At 39.7% G+C, this 24,241-nt stretch overlaps 1 protein-coding gene across 1 annotated transcript in view; it reads right to left on the reverse strand.

Moving 5' to 3' along the window:
* The window catches only part of slc17a7.S (solute carrier family 17 (vesicular glutamate transporter), member 7 S homeolog), a 54,384-nt gene extending 40,027 nt beyond the window's left edge, over positions 1–14,357 (reverse strand). The window contains exon 1 of the mRNA XM_041571609.1: positions 13,407–14,357. Within this exon, the coding sequence (XP_041427543.1) occupies positions 13,407–13,468 (62 nt within the window). The 5' untranslated portion in view covers positions 13,469–14,357. The remainder of the gene's footprint in view (positions 1–13,406) is intronic.
* Between the last annotated feature and the right edge of the window lie 9,884 nt (positions 14,358–24,241).

Raw genomic sequence — 24,241 nt, forward strand, 5'->3', positions numbered from 1 at the left:
AATTCAAAGGGAGCCTGGCTGTTGGTGTCAATTATTGTGCACCCTTGCACACTGGCGAAACTGGTGATATTGGCAAATGATACAAGTAGTGGAATCTACAGGTAGGCACAAGTTGGTGCTTTGATTGGAGTAATTGCTGAGCCATGTGCAAACTGGAAATATTAACTCTTACTGCAATAGCAGTCATGTATGTCAGGATAGAGCTTCAAGGACTCATCTTATTCTCCTTCATTTGTATTTCAGGTTGAAAAAATGATATAAAGACATCATGCCTGACCTTTTCAAATCCCAGTTTCTATTGATTCAGAAGAAAGCAAACAAATTCCCCAAGAGATCAGCTGCCAATTAAACCATCTGGATTGGGAAACCTTCCTGCTCCAAAACTGGCATTCAGAATTCACTGGATCAATAACTACTGATTTTGGCAATAATAATAACTATATGTATCCTCCTGGGTGGATTTCTAGCTAGAAAAGGCATATATATATATATATATATATATATATATATATATATATATATATATATATATATATATATATATATATATATATATATATATATATATATATATATATATATATATACTTTGAGAAAGGCTGAGGATTCAGCCGAAACATCAGTCTGCTGCTATTTTACTAAATAAATTCTGTTTATTTTTAAGGCCTGAGTAGTGCTGATCCCCTTTTTGCGAATATATATATATATATATATATATATATATATATATATATATATATATATATCTAGAAATCCACCCAGGAGGAGTCACTAATTAAACTTTGACCTGGAAGGGAATTCCATAGTAAAGCTGCCTTCATAGTAAACTAACTCTTCCTATGATGATGGTGAAGCCACATCAGTCTTGGGTATTTCCAAATACTGTACACTAAACTGTCTATGTATTTGCAAAACTCCCGCAAAAAATTAGAGTGCATCTACTCCTAAGCTCCCCTGCAGCTGAATGGAAGAAAGCACAACGCAGGGGAGTGCAGGAAAGAGCCCTTAAATAACTTTTAGTATAATGTGGAGAGTGATATTCTGAGACAATTTGAATTGGTTTTAATTTTTCATTTATTGTGTTTTTTTGATTTACTTAGCTCTCCAGTTTGCAATTTCAGCAGTCTGGTTGCCAGAGTTCAAATTCCCCTAGCAACCATGCATTGAATTCAATAAGAGACTGGAATATGAACAGGAGAGGGGCTGAATAGAAAGATGCATAATAAAAAGTAGAAATAAAAATACATTTGTAGCCTTACAGAGCATTTGTTTTTTTTTAGATGGGGTCATTAACCCCCATTTGAAATCTGGAATAAGTCAGAAGAATAAGGCAAACAATTCAAAAACTATAAAAAAAAAAAGAAAAAAAAAAGAAAAAATGAAGGGCAGTTGAAAAGTTGCTTAGAATTGCCCACTCTATAACATACAAAAGGTAAACTTAAAGGTGAACCACCCCTTTAAGTCAATTCTTTTGAAGGGGGCTGTACTCACACAGACGCATGTAAGCGCCAAACGCAGGTTGGGACGCAGCATGTTGCATTTCACCTGCATTCGGCAGTTACATGTGTCTGTGTGAGTACAGCCCCCTTCAAAATAATTGACTGCGTCTATTCCTGCACTCCCCTGCGACTGAACGGAAGAAAGCGTAACGCAGGGGAGCGCAGTTGAAAATGGCCGTGTGTCAGAGCCAGAGGCGGGCCAGGCTGGCTGGGCGCCCTAGGCAACCCAGCTGGCCAGCTCGCCCCCTCCTTCCCCTGTAGCTCGATGTGTGCTGACTCTGGCGCACTCATGAACGCCGACGCTGGTGTGCGCATGCGCAACGACGCTGGTGTGTGCATGCACATCAACGATGGAACGCAAAGTGCTGTTAGAGGAGCGCCGCCAGGTCTAGGGGTAGGCAGAAGAGGTAGCTGCCCAGCGCCCCTCAATCGTTGCGCCCTAGGCAGCTGCCTCTTCTGCCTACATCTAGTTCCGGCCCTGGTCAGAGCCTTTAGAGCAGCGATCCCCAACCAGTAGCTCGTGAGCAACATGTTGCTCTCCAACCCCTTGGATGTTGCTCCCAGTGGCCTCAAAGCAGTTGCTTATTTTTGAATTCCAGGCTTGGAAGCAAGTTTTGGCTGCATAAAAACCAGGTGCACTGCTAAACAGAGCCTCAATGTAGGTTGACAATGCACATAGGGGCTACTAAATGGCCAATCACAGCACTTATTTGGCACCTTAGGAACATTTTCATGCTAGTGTTGCTCCCCAACTCCTTTTACTTCTGAATGTTGCTCACGGGTTCACAAGGTTGGGGATCCCTGCTTTAGAGTGAGTGATGGGGAAAGAAGAGAAGAAGGGTGAGGGAGACCTGTAAGAGATTTAAAGGGCCATTTACAAATGCAGCCACAATTGCAATCATGGTAAAACAAATGCAATTCATGTCAACACGCTCCTTGCACTTCCCCCTATTAGCGCCCAGCACTATTGCAACTGTCCAGTGAACCTGAGAGCTGCTGCCTCCCTGGTGCTAATTCCAGGGCTCCCATAGCAGGTTGCACAAAGAGAATTCCACACTAATTCCATTTTAATGCTGCGCTGTGCCATGTTTTATTTTACACATATGAATGGGAGGTAACTTTCCCAAAGTATCACTGCAATTAGGCTAAACAGTCTTCCCTTGTAGTTCAGTAAGAATTAAAAAGAATGCTAATATTATAATATTATATATGTGACGGAAAGGGCTACCATGGATGTTTGGCCATAGAGCAGGAGAGACGACTACTAAATCCTATTTACAAATAGGATAGATTTGAGCTGTATCTTCTTGCTGCTTATTTACCAGACCATGTTTAGCTAGACTCCAGTGCTAAGGCATTATTGTTAAATGGAGAAGCTGTTGCCACAGATTTATTAACATGGAGCGCTGGCTGCTGAACTCATTAGCTGGTGCGCACCCTGGAATATGCTGCTGATTTCTGGGAGCGAAGGGCGCAGACCTGACCCCCTCATACCGAGTTATTATAAAAATATTACAAATACGAGGGTGAAACACTGTTACAGACCTTTCATCTCCTCCCTAATCTTTTCCTGCTTTTCTGGATTTCAGAGAGTAATTCTACGAGCGTGAATGCTATTCCCCGGAGAATTACATGAATCAGATTGTAAATCCCTACAAAATGACAACTGGAAGAAATAAAGCTTAACCCTTGTTATCCCAGAATGATCACCAAAACATGACAGCTTAAGCTGGCCATAGATGCAAAGATCCGATCGTACGAATCATCATACGATCGGACTTTCCCATCTCCCGACCCGCCACTAACCATTCAGATCAAAGTCTTACCAGTCAGATTAGTTAAAGAACAGATCAGCGATGTTCTGCCCCTGACAGCAATCGTACGATATCTATGTCCAACCAAAGCTGGTGACAGTCTCCCACTGAAAATCGTACGATCGGCAATACACGCAGAGATATTATCGGCAGCCGACAGAAATTTTCTAACCTGTCCGATCGAGCAAACGACCGATCTCCGCCGGACGAAAAATGTCGGGACTCTCCGCACACGGTTCGAAAATCATACGAATCCTTGATTCGTACGATCAGATCTTTGCGTCTATGGCCAGCTTAAGACAATAGATAGCAAACTGGGTTGCTACAGTGTGGGGGTGCAGCCTGACATTTGCAGGGGTGACATTTTAATCATCTCTGACCCCTGTCCCATATTCTTGATTTCCGTGATTTAAAATAATAGTCTTGCAAGATAGCATTCTAGCACGTAACCTTGCCGCCATATTGGTGCGCAGTCCTGACTCTTGACTATTACAGAGTATGATGAGCAGTTATGATTCAGAGCCTTTAAATGTCTGTAGTGGGTTGTGTGTGATGCCTAACTATCAAGGTGGAAGACGGGGAAACCGTTCGGGGAGGTTAGTCGCCCCAAAGAAGAGTCGATTAGTCTCCGGGCGACAAAATCGGGTGTGACCTTATCCTTAAATGCAAGTTGAGTACCAAAGGTGGGGAGATAGGTAGGGTGTTGGATCTGCTCTATTTTGGGGTGCCAGGCTAATGACTTGAGACTAGTGTTGGGCGAATTTGCGGCGAATTTGCGCGATTCGCCGCCAGTGAATCAATTTGTGAAACGCCCGCGAAAATTTGCAGCCAAAATTTGCATCAAAAAACGGGCGCTGGCGGCAAAAACGCAAAATTCGAGAATTTTTCAGCGAAGCAAAACGGCGCAAATTCGACCATCACTACTTGAGACAGACTGATATTTAAATAAGTGGTATTTATTTACAAAGGAACTAAAAGGTACAACATAAAAACTAACTAAGATGGAGGGAGGTAGAAAAGGATAGGGAAAGGTGCAATGGAAGGGAGTGGAAAGTGACTAACTAACAAAGTATTTACAATGCTCTTTATATACATATAAGGAAGACCATTCAAACAAGCATACTACCCTTTTCCCAACACAGTCACACCCAAAAGACAGTCCCAGCCAATCAGGTCGATGTTAGCTGCTCTTGAAGATGGTTCATCTCTTCTTAGATAGACAAGGGACTGAAATCAAGTTGCACTGTGAAAGAAATCCCATAATCCAATGCTCCAGGTATCCCTTTGTTGATCCAGCAGAGTGTCCTTCCCTTGGGAACTCTTGCCATCCCTGCACCCAACCCAGTATGTCCAGTTATTTGCATCACTTTGATATGGACATTACTGTAGCTACAAGGATTGTTTTATGGCAGGATGGCTGTTGTCCAGGCTTGCACCTTTACAGTTGCCATAGATGAAAAGGCAGATATCTGTTAACCCATTGTGTGTATGGGCTTACTGTTGAATATCCAAAATTCAGTACTACAGTTGGGTTCAATAGACCCATTGCGCTCGCTTTAAAAACAAGACTGATTGCCAGCTTGCACTTCATTATGCTGCCCAAAGGCAAAACAGCATGGCAGGGGTTAGTGAATGAAGGCACCTTAAAGGGATTCTGTCATGACTTTTATGATGTCGTTTTTATTTTTAAATTACACTGTTTACACTGCAAATAAATCACTATACAATATAAAATGTCATCAGCAAGTGTATTTTTTTAGTTATAATATTGGTGTGTAGGTGCATCTCAGGTCATTTTGCCTGGTCATGTGCTTTCAGAAAGAGCCAGCACTTTAGGATGGAACTGCTTTCTGTCAGGCTGTTGTTTCTCCTACTCAATGTAACTGAATGTGTCGCAGTGGGACCTGGATTTTACTATTGAGTGCTGTTCTTAGATCTACCAGGCAGCTGTTATCTTATGTTAGGGAGCTGTTATCTGGTTACCTTCCCATTTTTCTGTTGTTAGACTGCTGGGGGGGGGGGTGATATCACTCCAACTTGCAGTACAGCATTAAAGAGTGACTGATGTTTATTAGAGCAGAAATCACACGACTGGGGGCAGCTGGGAAACTGACAATATGTCTAGCCCCATGTCAGATCTCAAAATTAAATATCAAAAAACAACTGTTTGCTCTTTTGAGAAACATATTTAAGTGCAGAATTCTGCTGGAGCAGCACTATTAACTGATGCATTTTAAAAATGTTTTTTTTTTCCCCGTGACAATATTCCTTTAAAATGCATGAAAGCTGAGGGGGTAAAAGAATGTACAAAAGCCCTAGCTGCAACCCTCCAGGTTTTCTTCAAATACAAATCCCAGCAGCCCAACAACATCCTTTAGGGCAGGTAATGTAGCAAAAATATTCATCAATTGCTACAAAATATAACATGCCCTTTATTTATTTATACTTTGTCCCCAAAAAAGCAGCACTTCCTGCTGCCTAACAGAAGTATTGCACCAGAGGACATGGAAAAAATCCATCTCAAGGTTCATGAGGTCCATGAGTATCTTGGAGAAACCTGGAGGCAAATTCACTAAAGGCCGAATTTTCTCTGCCACACTTTGCGCCACTTGGCCAGGTGTAAATTCGTTACCACTTTGTTAATTCACTCAGTAGCCGAACGCTGGCAAAGCTTCACTAGCATTAATTCGTCAGCGCGAGCATTTATTAGCGATCTTTTGCTAGCATTCAATTCTGCCTAGTGAAAGTTCGTTAGTACTCTTACGCTTAGGTCAATTTGAATAGGGCAGGTACATATAGGTCATATATTTGTCTTTATTAGTAGTGATGGGCGAATTTATTCGCCAGGCGCGAATTCGCGGCGAATTTGCGCGTTTCGCCGCCAGCGAATAAATTCGCGAATCGCCCGCGAAAATTCGCGTCAAAAAATTTGCCGTTTCGCGAATTTTTCGCCATTTCGCGAATTTCGCGCGAAATTCGCGAATTTTTCGGCGAAGCGAAACGGCGCAAATTCGCCCATCACTATTTATTAGAGATGTTGGTGCAAATGCTTGAAGTGGTCACTTATTATTACAAATGTCCAAGGAAGCAAAATAAAGACAGAAGAGATCCTCTAATGCCCTAGACATGAGCCCACCCTAAAACAAATGTGGCATGCCCCTCAAATGGTTGGGAAAGAAATGTTAACACAAAATCTTTAATAGTTTATTAGACTTTTGAAGGCAATCCCTCTTTAAAAAATGAAAATGAGGAGGATGTAGCTACATCGTATCAGTTTGTCAGGTCTAAGGTGGTGAAGAAAACTCTGGTGAAAGAGGTAACGTTCTGGAAAATTTGCACTTTAGTAAGGATTGCTCGCCTGAGCAAAAAATTGCATGATGATAGGGCGCAAAACTTTACTAGTGACAGTGTGTTTTACTAAAATTTGGCCTCTACACCTGTTAGTAAATTGGCAATGTCACTGTGGATGAGAACTGAAGAACATAGGAAACAGTTTGGCTTATCTGCTAATACTAGGCAAATGTACAACACTAGTAACTGATTAGAGATCTCCTTTTGTTGTTTATCTTGTAGTTGACTGAAAAGAAACTGATTGCTAATTGGTTGACATGTCACATTGGTTCAAATTGCCAGTTGTTAATAGGGATATCTCATTTTTTTTTCCTGTGGCGTAAACTCCATAGCTTGGCCAAAAGCTTCTGGTGCCTAAGGCAAGACCCCAGCTGTAGCCCCCCACTTGGTCACCACCAACCCCACCTGCTCACTCATTGGTGCAGCTCTGGATGTGCAGGGCTGGGGTTAGAGAAGGCAGAAGACATTCCAAGAAGGCAGAGGCATTACAATTAGGGGCATATTTATCAAGGGTCAAATTTAGTGTTTATGGGAATTCATAAAAACTCCCATAAACTCGAAATTTGAAAAAAGAACAACCAATCGTAATTTATTTCAAAGAATTTAAAAAAATTAAATTTGAGTGAATAGGATCGACCCGCAATTTGATTTGAGTTTGAAAAAAAAAAATTACAAATAATCCAAATTGATTCTAGGAGGTCCTCCATAGGCTAAAACACCAATTCTGCAGGTTTTAGATGGCCAATAGTCAAATTTCCGATTCTTAAATGGACAGTACATGATACATTTCAAAATTCGAATTTCTATTTTTTTTTTAACTCAAATCATATTTGGACTATTCCCTATTCAAAATTCGAGTTTAAAAATTGAATTTTCAATTCGACCCTTGATAAATCTGCCCCTTAATGTCCCTATGGTACTAGGGTCCCCACCCAATGCGTCCTAGTTGCAGGTCGCCTCTGCTTAACCCTGATATACACCATTAAATAGGCTGAAACAGCTGTATTTTTTCTCATTGACAGATTTAAATATCTTGGAAGTCATTCCAATGACACCATTGCTGCACATAGAGTGCAAGCACAAAATCATGTATCGCTGATGCACGAATCCCACTGCAAAACTGTTTCAGGCAAAAAACATTTATTTTGTTCATCTCTATTTATCTCCCATGACTCCAGTTCCTTGAGAATTCTCAAGTTGTTACATTATTAAAGTATATGGCAACATTGTGCATTTCTAAAGTTTTTCCTGTTTTTCAAGTAATTTCAAGCAACATATGATAAATAGCAGAGAATGGAAAAATGCTAGAAACAAAATTTCTTATGAGAGAAATTCTGTTAAAATAAAGGAAGACGAATGATTGTATTTTGATAACTCATAGATAGATGATAGATAGATAGATAGATAGATAGATAGATAGATAGATAGATAGATAGATAATAGATAGATAGATAGATAGATGATTGATAGATAGATAGATATATGATTGATAGATAGATAGATAGATAGATAGATAGATAGATAGATAGATAGATAGATGATAGATAGATAGATAGATAGATAGATAGATAGATAGATAGATAGATAGATAGATAGATAGATAGATGGTTTAGGATACAGGGTGAAATGGCTGTTGGCAGTGTAATATACTGATTGAGGGAGCCTGGGGGATCACAAGGTAGAGGGAAAGGCAAGAAGTACCGTCTAAGTTGAGATAATTAACCAGCTACACTACAGATGCATTTAGTATATTTGCCTCAACACATTGTGATTGTGATAAGACACTAATGTGGGATTGGGTGGCTCTGCAGTACATATAATGGAGATAGGGCAGCAGTTTACTCGTGGAACCCAGTGTGTTGTGTGTGTAAAAGTGTGTGTGTAAGAGAGAAAGTGAATTGTGTGCATGAGAGTGTTTGTATGAGAGTCAGTGTGTGAGAGAGACAGAGTTGTATGAGTGTGTGTGAGTGAGTGTGAGCTAGAGGTACAGCGGGAGCTGCAGGACATGAGGCCGATGCTGGTGGGACACAACAGGGACATGAGATTATAATTGGCAGGAGCAGCAGCAGGTCCGGGTGGGGGGGGGGCATCAGTGTGTGAAGTGTCTGTAAAATGACTGGGAATATGGGACAGGCCATCGATGTTACTGTTGCTGCTGCTCAGACAAATACAAAGATCGCTTTTATCATGTCTGGGGCCAAAAGGTTCCTCGCCTACACCCCCCCCCCAATAACCAGCCCCTCCTGATCCGACCCCTCCCCTCCCCCCGGCGGCGCCGTACGTCACAATCGCTATTAGCGCCCAGTACAACTACAGTCCAACTACAAGTATAACTACAAGTATCCTCATAGCCTGTACTGATTAGTATTCCTTTCACTTCACTGTGTTTATTTCTATCTCTTCTTGTGCGTCTCTTCTGCCGCTTTATCTGTCAGTATTATATCTATTATATCTATATCTCTCTCCCAAGCCTCTTTCCTTCTCCACCTACTGACTAGATCTCTATCCATCCAGCATATCCCACTCCTCCTCTCCTCATGTCTTCAAATGTGTCTTTCTCTTTCTATCAGTATCTCTGTCTAGGGAGACAAAGAAATACTGTGTAAGTGTCTGAGTGTGTGTGTGTGTGTGTCTGTGTGTGTATGAGTTTGTGAGTGCATGAGTGTGTGTGTATGAGTGTATAAGTGTGAGTGTGTAAGTGTATGAGTATATGAGTATGAGTGTGTGTGTAAGTGTAAGAGAGAGTAATGAGTGACAACCCGTGTATGGTGGAGACTGGAGAGAGAAATGTGATGAGAGAAGTAACAAATAATGTGGCTGGTGAGAGAGAGAAATATACAGTATGTATGAGAGTAACACTGGCTGTGTGTGTCTGAGACCATAAGAGAGAGTATGACTATGAGAGTGTAACAAATCGCCTTTGTGTGTGTCTGTGTTGGGGGGAGCAATACATTGACTGTATTTGTGTAAGAGTAACGAATACTCTGTGTATGAGTCTGTGTGTGTGTTGAGAGAAGAGAGAGAGGGAACGAAGAGAAGGAGCAACAAATACTATTTGGTGCCCATTGCAATAAGTGATTAATTCAGTAGAGAGAGAGAAAATCCGTAAGAAATGTATATATAATAAATAATGTAACGAATACGTGTGTAAATACTACTATATGAATAGATGTTACTGTTTTTTCTGACTAAGCTGAGCAACTGTTCAAACAACAAACGTAATTCGTGATGATCGCGCCAGTGTGGGACTGTGTATGAGGAATATTTGCAATTATTCGGATGTCTGATATTATGGCTGGTTTTACCCTGATTTCTTGAGCAGGGTTTATTGTAACGAGACTATTTTTTTATTGAAAGGGTTTGCCATTGCAGGACAGATGGACAGGACCCAACAAAACTCTTGTCCTCACCTCTCATTAGTTATCTTACACATGTTACAATTATGTCTAAAGATTTTTGTTCATTCGTGGAAGGCCTGTACCCTATACCTACTGTAGGGCGTTGGGGGCGCAGCGAGTAATATCACCCATATATCCTTTTCTCAACTTCTCCATTCTACTCCTTTTATAAGTCTTTATTATTCTTATCATCATCATTCTTGTAACCTCATTTGCCTGGCAACCCCCCTCCACCCCTCCCTCTCCCCATTTTCACCCCCTCCCCCAGTTATTACCCCAAAGTATTCTAAATAATATTGTACACCTTGAAAAAATGTCAACAAAAATATTACTCCTCAAAATTAATACTGGTATACTTTTAAATCGTTTGTATTTAAACGAAATAGATTCTACTTTCATTAATTTGATGCAATTTGCTTTATTTATTTAGATTTTTCTACTCCATAGGGTTTTTTTATATCCTGTCATCATCCTGTATATATATATATATATAGAGAGAGAGAGAGAGAGAGAGAGAGAGAGAGAGAGAGAGAGAGAGAGAGAGAGAGAGAGAGAGAGAGAGAGAGAGAGAGAGAGAGAGAGAGAGAGAGAGAGAGAGAGAAATATACAGTATTATTACTATATATATATATATATATATATATATATATATATATATAGACAAATACAAGAGGTCCTCTGCACATATATATATGTGTGTGTATATATATATTTATTTAAAAAAAATATTTAATTTTTTTTTTTTCATGTATTTATTTACATCCATCAGAACTGATACTGTAAAGCCAGAAAAGCTTATCCTCTAATCAAACTCACATTCTCACACACGGCGCAAAATCGTTCGCTAAATCTCTTTTCATTTTAGCGCCAGATTGATCAAACTGCAGCTTATTTATTTTCAGTGCAGGTTAAACAAGGTGACGGCTGCATCCTAATGATGTGTGGAGCCCAGTGGGTGTATATTATATTATAAAGACTGGGAGGATTGTACAAAAATACTTAAACACTTTATTAGCCGGTAAATTACCTCGCAGACTATCGCAAACTCCTAATTTGAGTGGTTCGTTTGGGATTTTTGCACTGTATTTTGCACTGTATTTTGCACACACGTTTTTTTTTTTTTTTAGAAATTGGAAAGCAAATCGTTTTTGTCGTTTCCCATTGCCCCAGTGCAAATACATATATTTATTTTATCCAGTCATATATCATTTATGATTATTATTCGCAACCTTAGCTTTTCCAACTCGAATACATTTTAGGGTGCTTTGCTACTATCGGTGCTTGGGGGAAACAATGGGATTGTGCTACACATTGTATGAATTCACCACATATTGCTCTTCCCCTTGTAAACAGATTTTCTGCTCTTAAAAGGTGAACAAATGTTTGACTGTCAAAAAATAAAACCTATATTAAACCTGTTTAATATATCTATATAAATATATATATATATATATATATATATATATATATATATATATATATATATATATATATATATATATATATATATATACGCTAAATGACTAATTAAGATTCCAAATAAAACAAAAGAATAAAATTGATTTTTAAATAGCATAAAATATATATAGGGGGGCTCTGCACTTAATTGCAGGGTGTTTCAATTATTAAACATGTTCTCAGCAAGGAGCCTTCTATAGTCATTTCTCCAATTAGCAGCCGGTCTTAATCAATACCCCAGATGCGACTGCTTTACTTATGTTATAAAGGATGGATATTTCACAATATCTACGTCCAAATGACCAATATATTCTTATACACACACAAATATTGTTTCCTTTCTTTATCATCTATCAGTCTTATATCTATTTATCCCTCTCTATCTCCACTGCTACGAATATGATCCACGCCTCACCATTTATTGCACACATCATTTGTATGCTATAGGAATATATGAACCGCAGAAAGCTGACCGAACTCTCATAAGGCTGTAGTGAAAGAAAGAGGCAATGGCTTTAGCCAGACAGAAGAAAAAGTCTACTAGATTTGGCCCCTACAGTACAATAGATTGTCCATCCAGCTGTTAATGATTTGAAACCCCCAGAATCCCAGACACAGCAGACTGTATACCCTTGGTGCAGAATGTTCTTTCACTCACTGAATGACTTACCTATATCACTATATGCATAATTCATCTAATAGCCCACAGACCACATCCAACTTCAAACATCGGATAAATGAAAATACGATGAAGAAAGCCAGTGAGCTCTACATTTATTGTATGCTAAAGTTTATTGTAAACGGAATAAAACGACTGCACCCTTTACACAACTACAGGCACATTGTTTGCAGATATAGCAGCACCAGCCCAAGGTGACTTTGGTGGGAGGAGGTGACTGCAGTACTACTTGTTCTCACCTGGATTGTGATGTCACGATGCCAAGATTGCGTCACTGCCTACTGCAGGGGACAGCCCATACCAACCTGATGTTGGGGGAGGGGAGCAAAACATGGCGGATCCATGTCTCAGCCGATTTAGATTTAACATTCTTTCCATCGCAGTATTTCTACTTACAAATACTGTCCCAGTCATGTCATAGATACACTGGAGCCTTTAGTTTCTTTTCACGTGGATATCTATCCATTTTGACCCCGTTTCAAATCTCAGAACCTGTGTGTCCTTTCACAAGAGAGAGCCTCACATTACAGATTTAAAAAGACCCTCCATTAAATCATCCCTAACCTCACAGTGGGATTACAGGATAATATACTTTGCAGCTCATCAACGTAATCACCTCTCTCACTATCCCCCCAGTGCTAAACCCATAAGCACATTAAGGTCCTTCTCTGCCCACTCCAGGACATAAATTAATCAATGGAAAGACCCAATGGGAAAATCGGATTTCCCCTGACGGATTAGAATTTCTGGAGGAAATGAATGAATGTCTGAGAACATTAAGGGGACCCCCCCTGCCTTCCCCCAAGTCCCACGCCTTGTACAGACCCCTTGGGATTTTACAATAAGTCACACGTGCCTTACAAGAGAAGCAGTCAACGAGAATTTAATTAAATCTGGGGGTCTGTCAACACAAATCAACTATTGCGAGATATACAAAGTACAATCAAATCTCTATTAGAGAACAATGGGCCGATTATTTAGAGATTATTTTCGTTTATTTTCATTAAAATATAACAATATTCCAACACCTCTGCAAACTGATCACATTTCAGAAACACAGAAAATACAGTCTGTAAGATCAGTTTGTGGTTTTTTTTTCATTTTTTCATTCTCTTTATACTTTTCATTTTCCTCTACAACAATAGAAATAGAATGTTCCCTTCCAGGGCCAATGGACATCTATATGTGTATAAAGAATGGCAAATACCTGTGCAGATGTCCTAGTGTATTCCCAGCTAGTTTCTTGAATTCCTCTTTCCTAAACTCCATTGTGATCCTCCTTTTCTTCTTCTTCTTGTTCTTTCCAGCTATCAGAGGGATTATTTTACCAAAAAGTTCTCATAACGACTTTTAGGGCCGATGTATAGAAATGTCTGTGCGTCCAGGGCAGGTGTTAATTGGGGCTTTATTCTAATACACAGGGTCAGTGGGAACTGAAGAAGCCGGTGCTGTGGCCTGGCCAAACGCAGGCATTACGAGATAGCAGCTTAGGTAGTAATGGGAAGAGCCATCAGAATGATATAAAGGTGGGGGGGGATCAGATTTTGCAGTGCAGGAGACTATCCAATAAATGTCCCTCCTTCTTGAGTGGGATGGCCATGAAAGGAAGAGAGAGAGAGAGAGAGAGAGAGAGAGAGAGAGAGAGAGAGAGATGCCTTCAGTCAGTTCCAGTGAAGCGCACTCGCTATCCAGGCTAAGATATCCCCACTAGGAATAGGACTGTACCTTCAGCACCTTGGACAGTAACCCGGCGTTTTGCCTATATTATCAGCACCACGGAGAGTTCCCCTGCGTTCTGCCTATATTATCAGCACCAAGGAGAGTTCTCCTGTGTTCCATAGAGTATCAGCACCATGGATAGTTCCCCGCATTCCGTTTAGAGTGTCAGCACCACGGCCAAAGCTCTAGTTCCCCATTCGATGCAGGTAGCAGTACATTTCGCAGGTGTCAGCCCGACAGTTCCCGGCTTGTTATGTCATTGATCCCCAAATCTTTCCCATGGAAGGCTTTTCACACAATTAAGGCTCCTGGTTGACGAACAGCCCTAGCCTCCACCCCCTACCTCTCCCTTCCAATCTTCAGCACCGCAGACTGTTCCACTCCAGCTGCTATATTTGGAGGAGGATTAGAAGACGTTTCCTGCTTGTCCCAGCTGATTTCAAGGGTGGAGGGAGGAGGGTCAGCAGGGAAGGAACACGACACATGACTAATCTGAAAAAGGGACTAATTTAACTTGGGGTAGGCTGAGGCAGGGATGCAGGAGAAACTCAAAATCCTTGCTTTTGTCCTAAACGTGTACAGAATATAAAGCTACATTCCCTTCTGGAGCACATGACATGGGGCAGTGACATATAGGGTTAAAACTCCGCTATTCCAGGTGCATTAAACTAAAGTGATAGTAATATCAACCCAATATCATCACCACTAAGCAGCGCTAGTCAGGTGAAGGAGACATTGAAATTTGTCGTTGTTCCTGTGAATTTAGGGATGTGACAGATGGAAGGAACTGCATCTCAGATGTTACATTCCCTAACCTCAGATACCTTTATAAAGATATATAGTGTTAAAATATATGATTTGTTTTCCCTACTGTAAATTATATTTTTATATTTTGTGGAACTAAACTGTTCTCTGTGCCCATCTGTCATAATGTGAAGAATAACCCTAGCTTTCATCCATATAGATTCCTCTCAATTCTAATTTCAAATAAAGTCCAGAATTTTCGTCAGCTGTTGACATTAAAGTTATTTATTATTGTATCAAGGGTTCTCTGTTATTGTGTAATGATGATGGATCAAAATAATAGCCATTCCAATTGAATTATCCTGCGCTAGACAAGGAAATCAGGTTTCAGGAGAGCATGTTCGCAGTGTGTTAATAATGCAAGTGCATATAATGGATGGATACCATCTGGAATGCAGCCAAGTGGCAATAGTGTGGCTATTAAATTATGCCAATAATGGCTTGATTTCCATGGATATTGGTTATCAAATCCCCAGGATCAGGATCAGGATCACCAGAGAGAGAGATATTGAAAGACAGGCACCAAAAGTATTCTGACAAAAATGGTTAAAAAAAGAACATTTGGAAAGTAGAAACTAAACAGATCACTGACTATTATGTTAAGGAGTATTGTTTAGAAATATACAGTTTTAGAAGACTGTCTTTTTCATTCCAAGTGTTCGGCCATATGTTCCTTAAAGTTCACTTACTTCTGTTTGAATCACATGATTGAACTCCGTCAGAGAAGACAAAATTAGCAAAAAATAAAAGTCTGAATATAAAGTGCTTATTCCTGGATGAACCGGAAAAAGAAAGACAGTATTACTGATACACCACTTGCTGGTAGGAGGATGAACAACATATTTTTAGATATAATATTCTAAAATAAAACTGTTGCGTGGAAGAAAACTTTCTTTGGTCACGTATACAACAGAAAGTTGCTCCTGGCCACTATTTGCAAAACTACCGCAAAATACAGCAGGACATTTCTGCTTCATGGATGATGTGTGGGCTGAGCTATGCTGCCTTCTTAAAGGGATCCTGTCATCAGAAAACATGATTTTTTCAAAATGTATCAGTTAATTGTGCTACTCCAGCAGAATTCTGCGCTGAAATCCATTTCTCAAAAGAGCAAACAGATTTTTTTATATTCAATTTTGAAATCTGACATGGGGCTAGACATATTGTCAATTCCCCAGCTGCCCCTGGTCATGTGACTTGTGCCTGCACTTTAGGAGAGAAATGCTTTTTGGCAGGCTGCTGTTTTTCTCAATGTAACTGAATGTGTCTCAGTGGGACATGGGTTTTTAACTATTGAGTGTTGTTCGTTGATCTAACAGGCAGCTGTTATCTTGTGTTAGGGAGCTGTTATCTGGTTACCTTCCCATTGTTCTTTTGTTTGGCTGCTGGGGGGGGGAAGGGAGGGGGTGATATCACTCCAACTTGCAGTACAGCAGTAAAGAGTGATTGAAGTTTATCAGAGCACAAGTCACATGACTTGGGGCAGCTGGGAAATTGACAATATGTCTAGCCCCATGTCAGATTTCAAAATTGAATATAAAAAAAATCTGTTTGCTCTTTTGAGAACTGGATTTCAGTGCAGAATTCTGTTGGATCAGCACTATTAACTGAAAAATTTGTTTCCCATGACAGCATCCCTTTAAGTTCCAGAGAAAATAGGAAGTATACCTTTAACCCTACCCCCTCCCCATTCTAACAATCTTAATTTAAGACTAAAACTTAAATTAAGCCTATTAAGACCTCTGTGGAAATCTGCTGTACTGTAAACAAGTTTTCAGATATGTGACATTTGTGACTTGATGCTTGAATGAAAGAAGTGGACAGCCACAAGAATAAGGCAAATGAGACAAATGGGGCTATCTGGCACTCTCAAAGGAACAAAAAAAAAAAGAATATTTATTTGTAGAATTTAAAACTCGCACATCTCCATAGGACCATGGAGATGTATGAGTTTTATATTCTACAAATAAATAGTATTTTGAGTGCTAGATAGCCCCATTTGTTTCATTTGCCATATTTTGTATTGTCGCTCCATGAAGCCGAGGGGCTGGGCCTGGAGCACCTGGACCACTTGTCATACTTGGTGAGTTATAGTTATTAGTTACTCTGTAGCATCTTATCCCTTCTTTCTTGTGTAAATTTAGTCACAGGAATGCAAGATAATACAGCTGTCACCTCTAAGCATTACACTTTAGTTTTCAGACACAAATTAAACCTTTATCTTTTTATAACAGTGCCCTTTTATTTGCAAAAATTCTTAAATCAGTGGCTCAGCTTATGACCCCATTGGGCCGCTATAGAAAGCACACTGCACATGTGGTACTGACAAAAAGACACTAGCAAGGACACACAGATAACACACAATTTTGTTGCCCTTTACATTTCCATAAAAAAAAGATGTCATGAACGCTAACAGGGAAGCTAAAATCTTCTGCATCTTTTTGGGATTTACAAATGGATAAAATGTACTGTAAAACGAACCAAAACTCATACTATAACACCTATAAAAGCAGCCATGCAGTATGGTAAAAGACTATAAAGAGTCAATACAAAGTTAAGCTGTTGAGCGGGTCAGCAATATGTGAACCCGTACAAATGTATTTTACATATTAAGGTGGGTTTTGTAGCTGCTCTGGGATTCAAGAACTGAAACCTGGCACTGCTACATGGTGGCAGAGCTTGAACTTTCTTCGCATCTACACTGCAGACATTGCAATGTGTGGGTCAGGTTGCGGGTCTCACCTATATATCTTATATTATCTATATTTTACTCCTTTTAACATTTATAAAACTTTTTTGTGTCCCTTCCCACTTCGGTTTGCAACAACAGCACTTCCTGTTTAACTGTGGTCGGTGGGTTGTGGATCGGGTTGCGGATCCAAGCAGGTAAATATATGGGTGGCGGTTCAGGTCGTGGCCTGCTGGTTGTGGGTCTGGGTCTCAAAAATTGGTTCCGTGTAGGACTCTAATGCCAGTACCTCGGCTGAGTATTATTTAGTCTACTCATCATTGTACAGTACTACTGTACTGTATGTGCATCCTCTGTCCCTGCACTACATTGTACCATCATCCTCCTTACATATCTGCAGCAGCAGACTCCTGTCATGTTGGTTGGTGCATTAACTGCCTGGCATAGTCTTCCTCCTTGAACTAGATGCAAAATCTTGGAAATTAGTGTTGGTTATGCCAAGTGACATATTTTATCTTGTATCATTAATGTCCAGCTCAAAGTGTGTTTAACACTAAGAGCCGTCATGGGAAGGTTTACTTACTTACCTGCTTGGTATTTTTCCTCCGCATGGACAAGGCGAGTTGATTGAAGGTGAAAAAGCTGCAGGTGAGGAAAGCAGGTCCTTGAAGAGGAACAAAGCCGTCATGCTGACAAGGTTTATACTCATGTTAGATAAATAAAAATATTTTTAAAAAAAATTATTGTTGCAGCTTGGAGGAAAAGAAGTTATTATTATTATTATTATTATTATTATTATTAATAGCAGTTTCCTGGCCAAGAAATTTAAAGGCCAAACTATAGTGGGATAAACGGCCTAATGAAGAAACTGGGCTTGCTAGGCTTACATATGCAAAAGATGGATGTCTAATGAAATTGTTTTCAATAAATAAGCTGAGGCCATTCTGCAGCTTAAAAGTGTCAAGTGTATTTATTATATATTAGAGTGTCTACAGAATTCCTTTCCCATGGCTCTGGTGCTTCCTTGGCCACATACAGAAGACTAATTTGGAGACTGGGGGGCAGATTTACTAAGCTCGAGTGAATAATTCGAATGCACAAATATTTCAATTTCAAAGTATTTTTTTGGGAACTTCGACCATCGAATTGGTCAAATTCGATCGAATGATTCGAACGATTTGAAGTCTAAATTGTTTGACTATTCGACCATTCGATAATTGAAGTACTGTCTCTTTAAAAAAAACTTCGACTTCATATTTCACCACTTTAAAGCTACTGAAGTGCAATGTTAGCCTATGGGGACCTTCCCCAGCACTTTTCTACGTTTTTTTTGGATCGAATAAAAATCCTTCGATCGATCGCTTAAAATCGTTCGATTCAAACGATTTCAGTCGAAGAATTTGATGACAGGGTCTGTCTCATAAAATCATGGAGATAATTAGTTTGCAGGGTGCAGGGTTAGCATGTACACAGTTGTTACATATTTGCTCCTCTTAAGGTAATGAACCATGGATGAAGACTTAAAAGATCCTGATAAAACTGACTCTATTGTGTATGAATGTGATTGGGACCTTAGATTGTAATTTTATTTTTAAATTTTATTTTTCAATTCAACTCTTGATAAATCTGCCTCTTTAAAGGAAAACTATACTCCCAAAAGGAATATTTAAGCAACAGATAGTTTATATCATATTAAGTGGCATATTAAAGAATCTTACCAAACTGGAATATATATTTAAGTAAATATTGCCCTTTTACATCTCTTGCTTTGAGCCACCATTTTGTGATGGTCTGTGTGCTACCTCAGAGATCACCTGACCAGAAATACTGCAGCTCTAACTGTAACAGGAAGAAGTGTGGAAGCAAAAGACACAACTCTGTCTGTTAATTGGCTCATGTGACCGAACAAGTATGGTTTGTTGGTATGTTTGTGTGCAACGTGAATCACACAATCCCAGGGGGTGGCCCTTATTTTTTAAAATGACAATTTTCTATTTATGATTACCCAATGGCACATACTATTAGAAAAGTATATTATTATGAAAATGGTTTATTTACATGACGCAGGGTTTTACATATGAGCTGTTTTATCAATATCTTTTTATAGAGACCTACATTGTATGGGGGTATAGTTTTCCTTTAAGTGTTCTTTGAACTGATCCCAATGCCAACTGACAAACCAAAGCCCTTGGAATTCTCTCCAGGTTAGAAACTACTAGAATGCAGGATGCTAAATTAATGGCACATATTATCAATAACAAATGAAAGATTAATGTGGTTCTTCATGCTGGCTACATGTGACATTTCAGTGATGAATATTGGAAATCGGTGGCAGAGCTGCAGCTAAATGAGCCAAATAAAACTGTCAAGATGCTTGACCTACCACCAGACGTCTTGTTTATTAGCCTGTAAAGCCATTTTCAGTTTCAGCTGCTCCCAAGCTCAGATAGGGTACTGGGAAGGAAATTGATCAGTTAGCAACTCTTTGTTAATACATTGTTATTGGATCATGGGCTGTGACAGAACAAGACAAAATTCTGCAATTACATTCCTGATTTCAAACTCAATATGTTTTAGGCCACTCCTAAATCTGGACAGGCCATGCCCAATTAAAACCAGTCAGACCAGGTTGCCACTAGGCCTCAATTACACATTTGATGTGACTTGCTATATTTAATTATAATTTCTTATGACTTTTTGTGAATTACACTTTCGTATATGCCCTGTAACATGTATTATCTAACATATAGATCATTGTATTTGAACAAAGCCTGTAGTCCATTGGATGATATATGGCATTTGTAACATATGTATGTGATTGGTTTTACTAAGGGGAGGGACTATATGTGCTAGTATTTAAGGAACTAAACAAGAGAGACTAGTTGGATTCTGCCTATGACTAAGTGCTGGGTAAGCATGAAACGCGTTAGGTGTTAGAGGGATTACTATACATGTTTTTTAACTACTGATGTGAATAAAATATATTTTTTTATTGAATAGCATGTTTTGGAGAAATTATTGAGATTGTGGTTTTGCCTCTTTTTGGTCACTAGAGGTCTCCAACATGCTTACGAATAGTATTTACTACTTCTGCTCCCAATTCGATTTAAATAAGCAACTCTTTGTTAATACATTGTTATTGGATCATGGGCTGTGACAGAACAAGACAAAATTCTGCAATTACATTCCTGATTTCAAACTCAATATGTTTTAGGCCACTCCTAAATCTGGACAGGCCATGCCCAATTAAAACCAGTCAGCAGATGATCCACCAAAGGGGTTTTTCACCTTTAAATGGACTTTAAGGGGCAGATTTATCAAGGGTTGAAGTGAAAATTAAAATTTTCGAATTCAAATTTTTGAGGGTTTTTTATGGGCAAAACTTCAACCATTCACCATCTAAAACCTGCTGAATTGCTGCTTTAGCCTATGGGGGACCTCTTAGAACCCATTTGGAGTCAATTGGTGGACTTTTTTTGGGGAAAGACTTTGATTAGTATGATTCGAATGCGATATTACTCCAAATAAGATCAAAAACTGACCTATTCGGGCAAAAACCACAGGCATGGATTCGCAGCGAATTTACGTGTTTCGACACCCATGAATAAATTTGCGAAACTGTGGCGAAAATTTGCCGGCGAAAAATTTGCAGCGACAAAAAAAATTGGCGCACATCAAAATTGTTGCATGCATAAAGATTGTCACGCGTCAAAATTATTTGGACGAACATTGACTTTAATGCATTTGGACAAAATAGTCGCGTGTATAAAAATTTTCACATGCGTCGAAATTATTTTGATGCCCATTGACTTCAATGCGTTTCAAAAAATTTTCGACGTTTTGCGAAATGATGAAGCGAAACGGGACAATTCGCCCATCACTAGTCAGGGATATAAAAAGCCATATTGCAATACACAGATTTACAGACACCTGAAAAAGTACATAGGGTCCTGCCTATAATTCTCTAATAATTTGATAAAGTTCATTCATTTATTCATGTTCATATTTCTCATACTTTACATTTATAACGTGTAAAATTGCTTTACATTGTTTTTTATAAAAGGATTTGATTTCAGTTACAGGTATGGGATCTGTTATCCAGAATGCTCAGGACCTGGGGTTTTCTGGATAATGGGTCTTTACGTAATTTTGATCTTCATACCTTAATTTAAACATTAAACCCAATCGGCTGGTTTTGCTTCCAATAAGGATTCATTACATCTTAATTTGGATCAAGTACAAGGTTCTGTTTTATTATAAAATGCTACATGTTACACAAACATGGCTGTTATTGTGATGTCCAAAGATGTAACATCATTTCAACAGCTTTGTCATGTATTTTTTAAAAAGTTGGCATATTACTCACTATTCACAGATAATTTATGATGAGTGCAAGTCTTTGTTCTTTTTTTGTATTCGAAAGTGCTTTTATTGATGACAATTGGGGTTCACATAATTTTCCGTAACAACTATTTGTGAAGAAGTGTCATCATCGCATTATCCACAAGTGCAGGGCTTTGTAACTAAAACCCCCTGTTTGTGTAAATACATGCGCTTACATAAAAGTGATGTGCTGGTCTGCCCCAAACCTGCGGGACCCGGCTCCTGCAAAAAATCTAGAGTCTGGTCTGGGTTGAGCTCTTCTCCTGCTCACCCCACCCGCGACCTATCACCGTCGGCTTCCAGTCATTATAGACTTGCTCCAGCCCCCGCCCCTTTTGTGACATCACTATAAATAGAAGGGGAACGGCAGGCCGGCCCTGGTGCGGGTTGGGAGGGGCGGGTTATGGTCGTGTGCGGGTCTAGAATTTCTTGATACACACACCACTATTACATAGATACTAGATTACTTATGAAACAAGGGAGTAGGGAATGTGCATTGATTGTCCCCTCAGGGCTGAATTTAAAAATATTGCGCCCCTAGGCCACAGTAACCCCCTCACACATCCCAGTACCTGCACACCCAACCCACCCAGCTCACATCCCCTGCACCTCCCACCTTCCTGGGGACTTGGTGGGTTGTAGATTCAAACAACTGTCAGTCTACAGTGTAGATGTGGTCAGCAGGTCGCAACTGCCCCCCAGCAATTTGCGGCCCTAGGGTTGCCACCTTTTCTACCGGTGGAGACTGGGCAGGGGCAGGGCCATGATGTGGAGGGGCGGGGCAGGGGCATGGTGGGTGTGACATAAGGGGCGGGGCTATGGTGCACCGATCACCATGTCAATCATGGGGAATCCTGTCCTTCAAATTACCGGGCTGTCCAGGTCAAAATTGGACAGGTGGCAACCCTAGCCTGGACCTTTGCGGCCTGCTCACAAATCCGGGCCTGAATGGCCTCTCTTTTTTTGTATACAAAAGAATTATATTATTGCATTAACTTTTAAGAAGAATAAAGGATACAGTGAGTGTCTGTTGGAAATAATATGTTAAAACTGCACCCAGGTGCACCTTCTTCAAAGCAGCAAATAGTATATTAATAAGTATGAAGAATAACTGTTTACTATAGAAATACTGGACAGCTTTGCTCAAGGGAGCATATGGTTGGCATCACCCCAACAAGCCTGTAACGAAAACATCAATGGAACAAATTCTTTGTTCTTGTACTTGCGGGACCATAGCTTAATCATTTTCTCCCTCTTCCCTATGTAAATCAGAGACGAGGATGTAATTGTGTGCGTGCTGCTCTCCCTCTTGGGAATACACTTACATAGGGGTCATGGCATGACAAGCATCACATTAAGATCAATGCATTGCTGGTTCCTAGCAGCTGAACCCCAGACAAACTGTTATTATCAAGTCACAGGCCTGTGACTACTAAATGTGCAGTGTGGTCTGTCCAGAGGCAACTGAAAGATATTAAATGGGCCTGGAGGGGGTATGTTTATATTACAGATACATGAATTACAAATATAAAGTTATGGGATCCATTATCCGGAAACCCATTATGCAGAAAGCTCCAAATTGCAGAAAGGGCTGAAATAATGGTTATTGTACATACACAATTGGATGTTGGAAGGTTGGGAGCCCCCAGCTCTCCAGCTCTACAAAATAGTCAATATGGCGGAAGCATAGAGACATGAATATATGCAAGTTCGTGGCTAGAAGTTGTTGAACAAGGATGAAATCTGTATTGTGATTTACCAATCCCCTGTTAATAATGTGGAAAAAGATTTTGATATTTGACAAGAACACAGCCGAGGTGACAACACAAGCTGCTCTTTCGAAGAAAGTGTTATGGGTATCCTCTTTTCTAATGATGATTTACTCTTGGAGATCCCCAATGCTGTGCTTCTATTAAAGGAAAACCATACCCCTGAATAATGTAGATCCCTATAAAAATATGTTGCATAAAACAGTTTCATGTAAATAAACCATATTTCATAATAATATGCTTTTTGATAGTATTAACCATTGGTTAGCCCCAAATAGAAAACTGCCATTTTAAGAAATAAGTGCCGCCCTCTGGGATCCTATAATTCACGGTGCACACAAACAAACCAAACATGTTAGGTGACAATTAGCAGGGTTTTCCAGACTGGGAGCGGGAGCTGGTGTCACAAGGGGCGTGGTTGTGATGTAGAGGGTAGGGTGATGATGTCATGGGGCGGAGTGATGACATGGCAATCAGTGATTGGCAAGTGTTGGCTTTCAGGCAGTACACTCAAAAAAGAGTGTTGTGGGAGCCCTCCAAGGCTAAGTTAAATATTTTGCTACACTCCTACTAAATATAGAAATGAAGATCATTTCCCATTCCCCTGATTGGTTATCAATTTTATCTGTTCAACTGTATATATTTTCAAAAAGAGCAGTTTTTAGTTACAAGATTATG

The sequence above is a fragment of the Xenopus laevis genome, chromosome 7S, assembly GCF_017654675.1.
Source record: "Xenopus laevis strain J_2021 chromosome 7S, Xenopus_laevis_v10.1, whole genome shotgun sequence".
Classification (NCBI taxonomy): Eukaryota; Metazoa; Chordata; class Amphibia; order Anura; family Pipidae; genus Xenopus; species Xenopus laevis.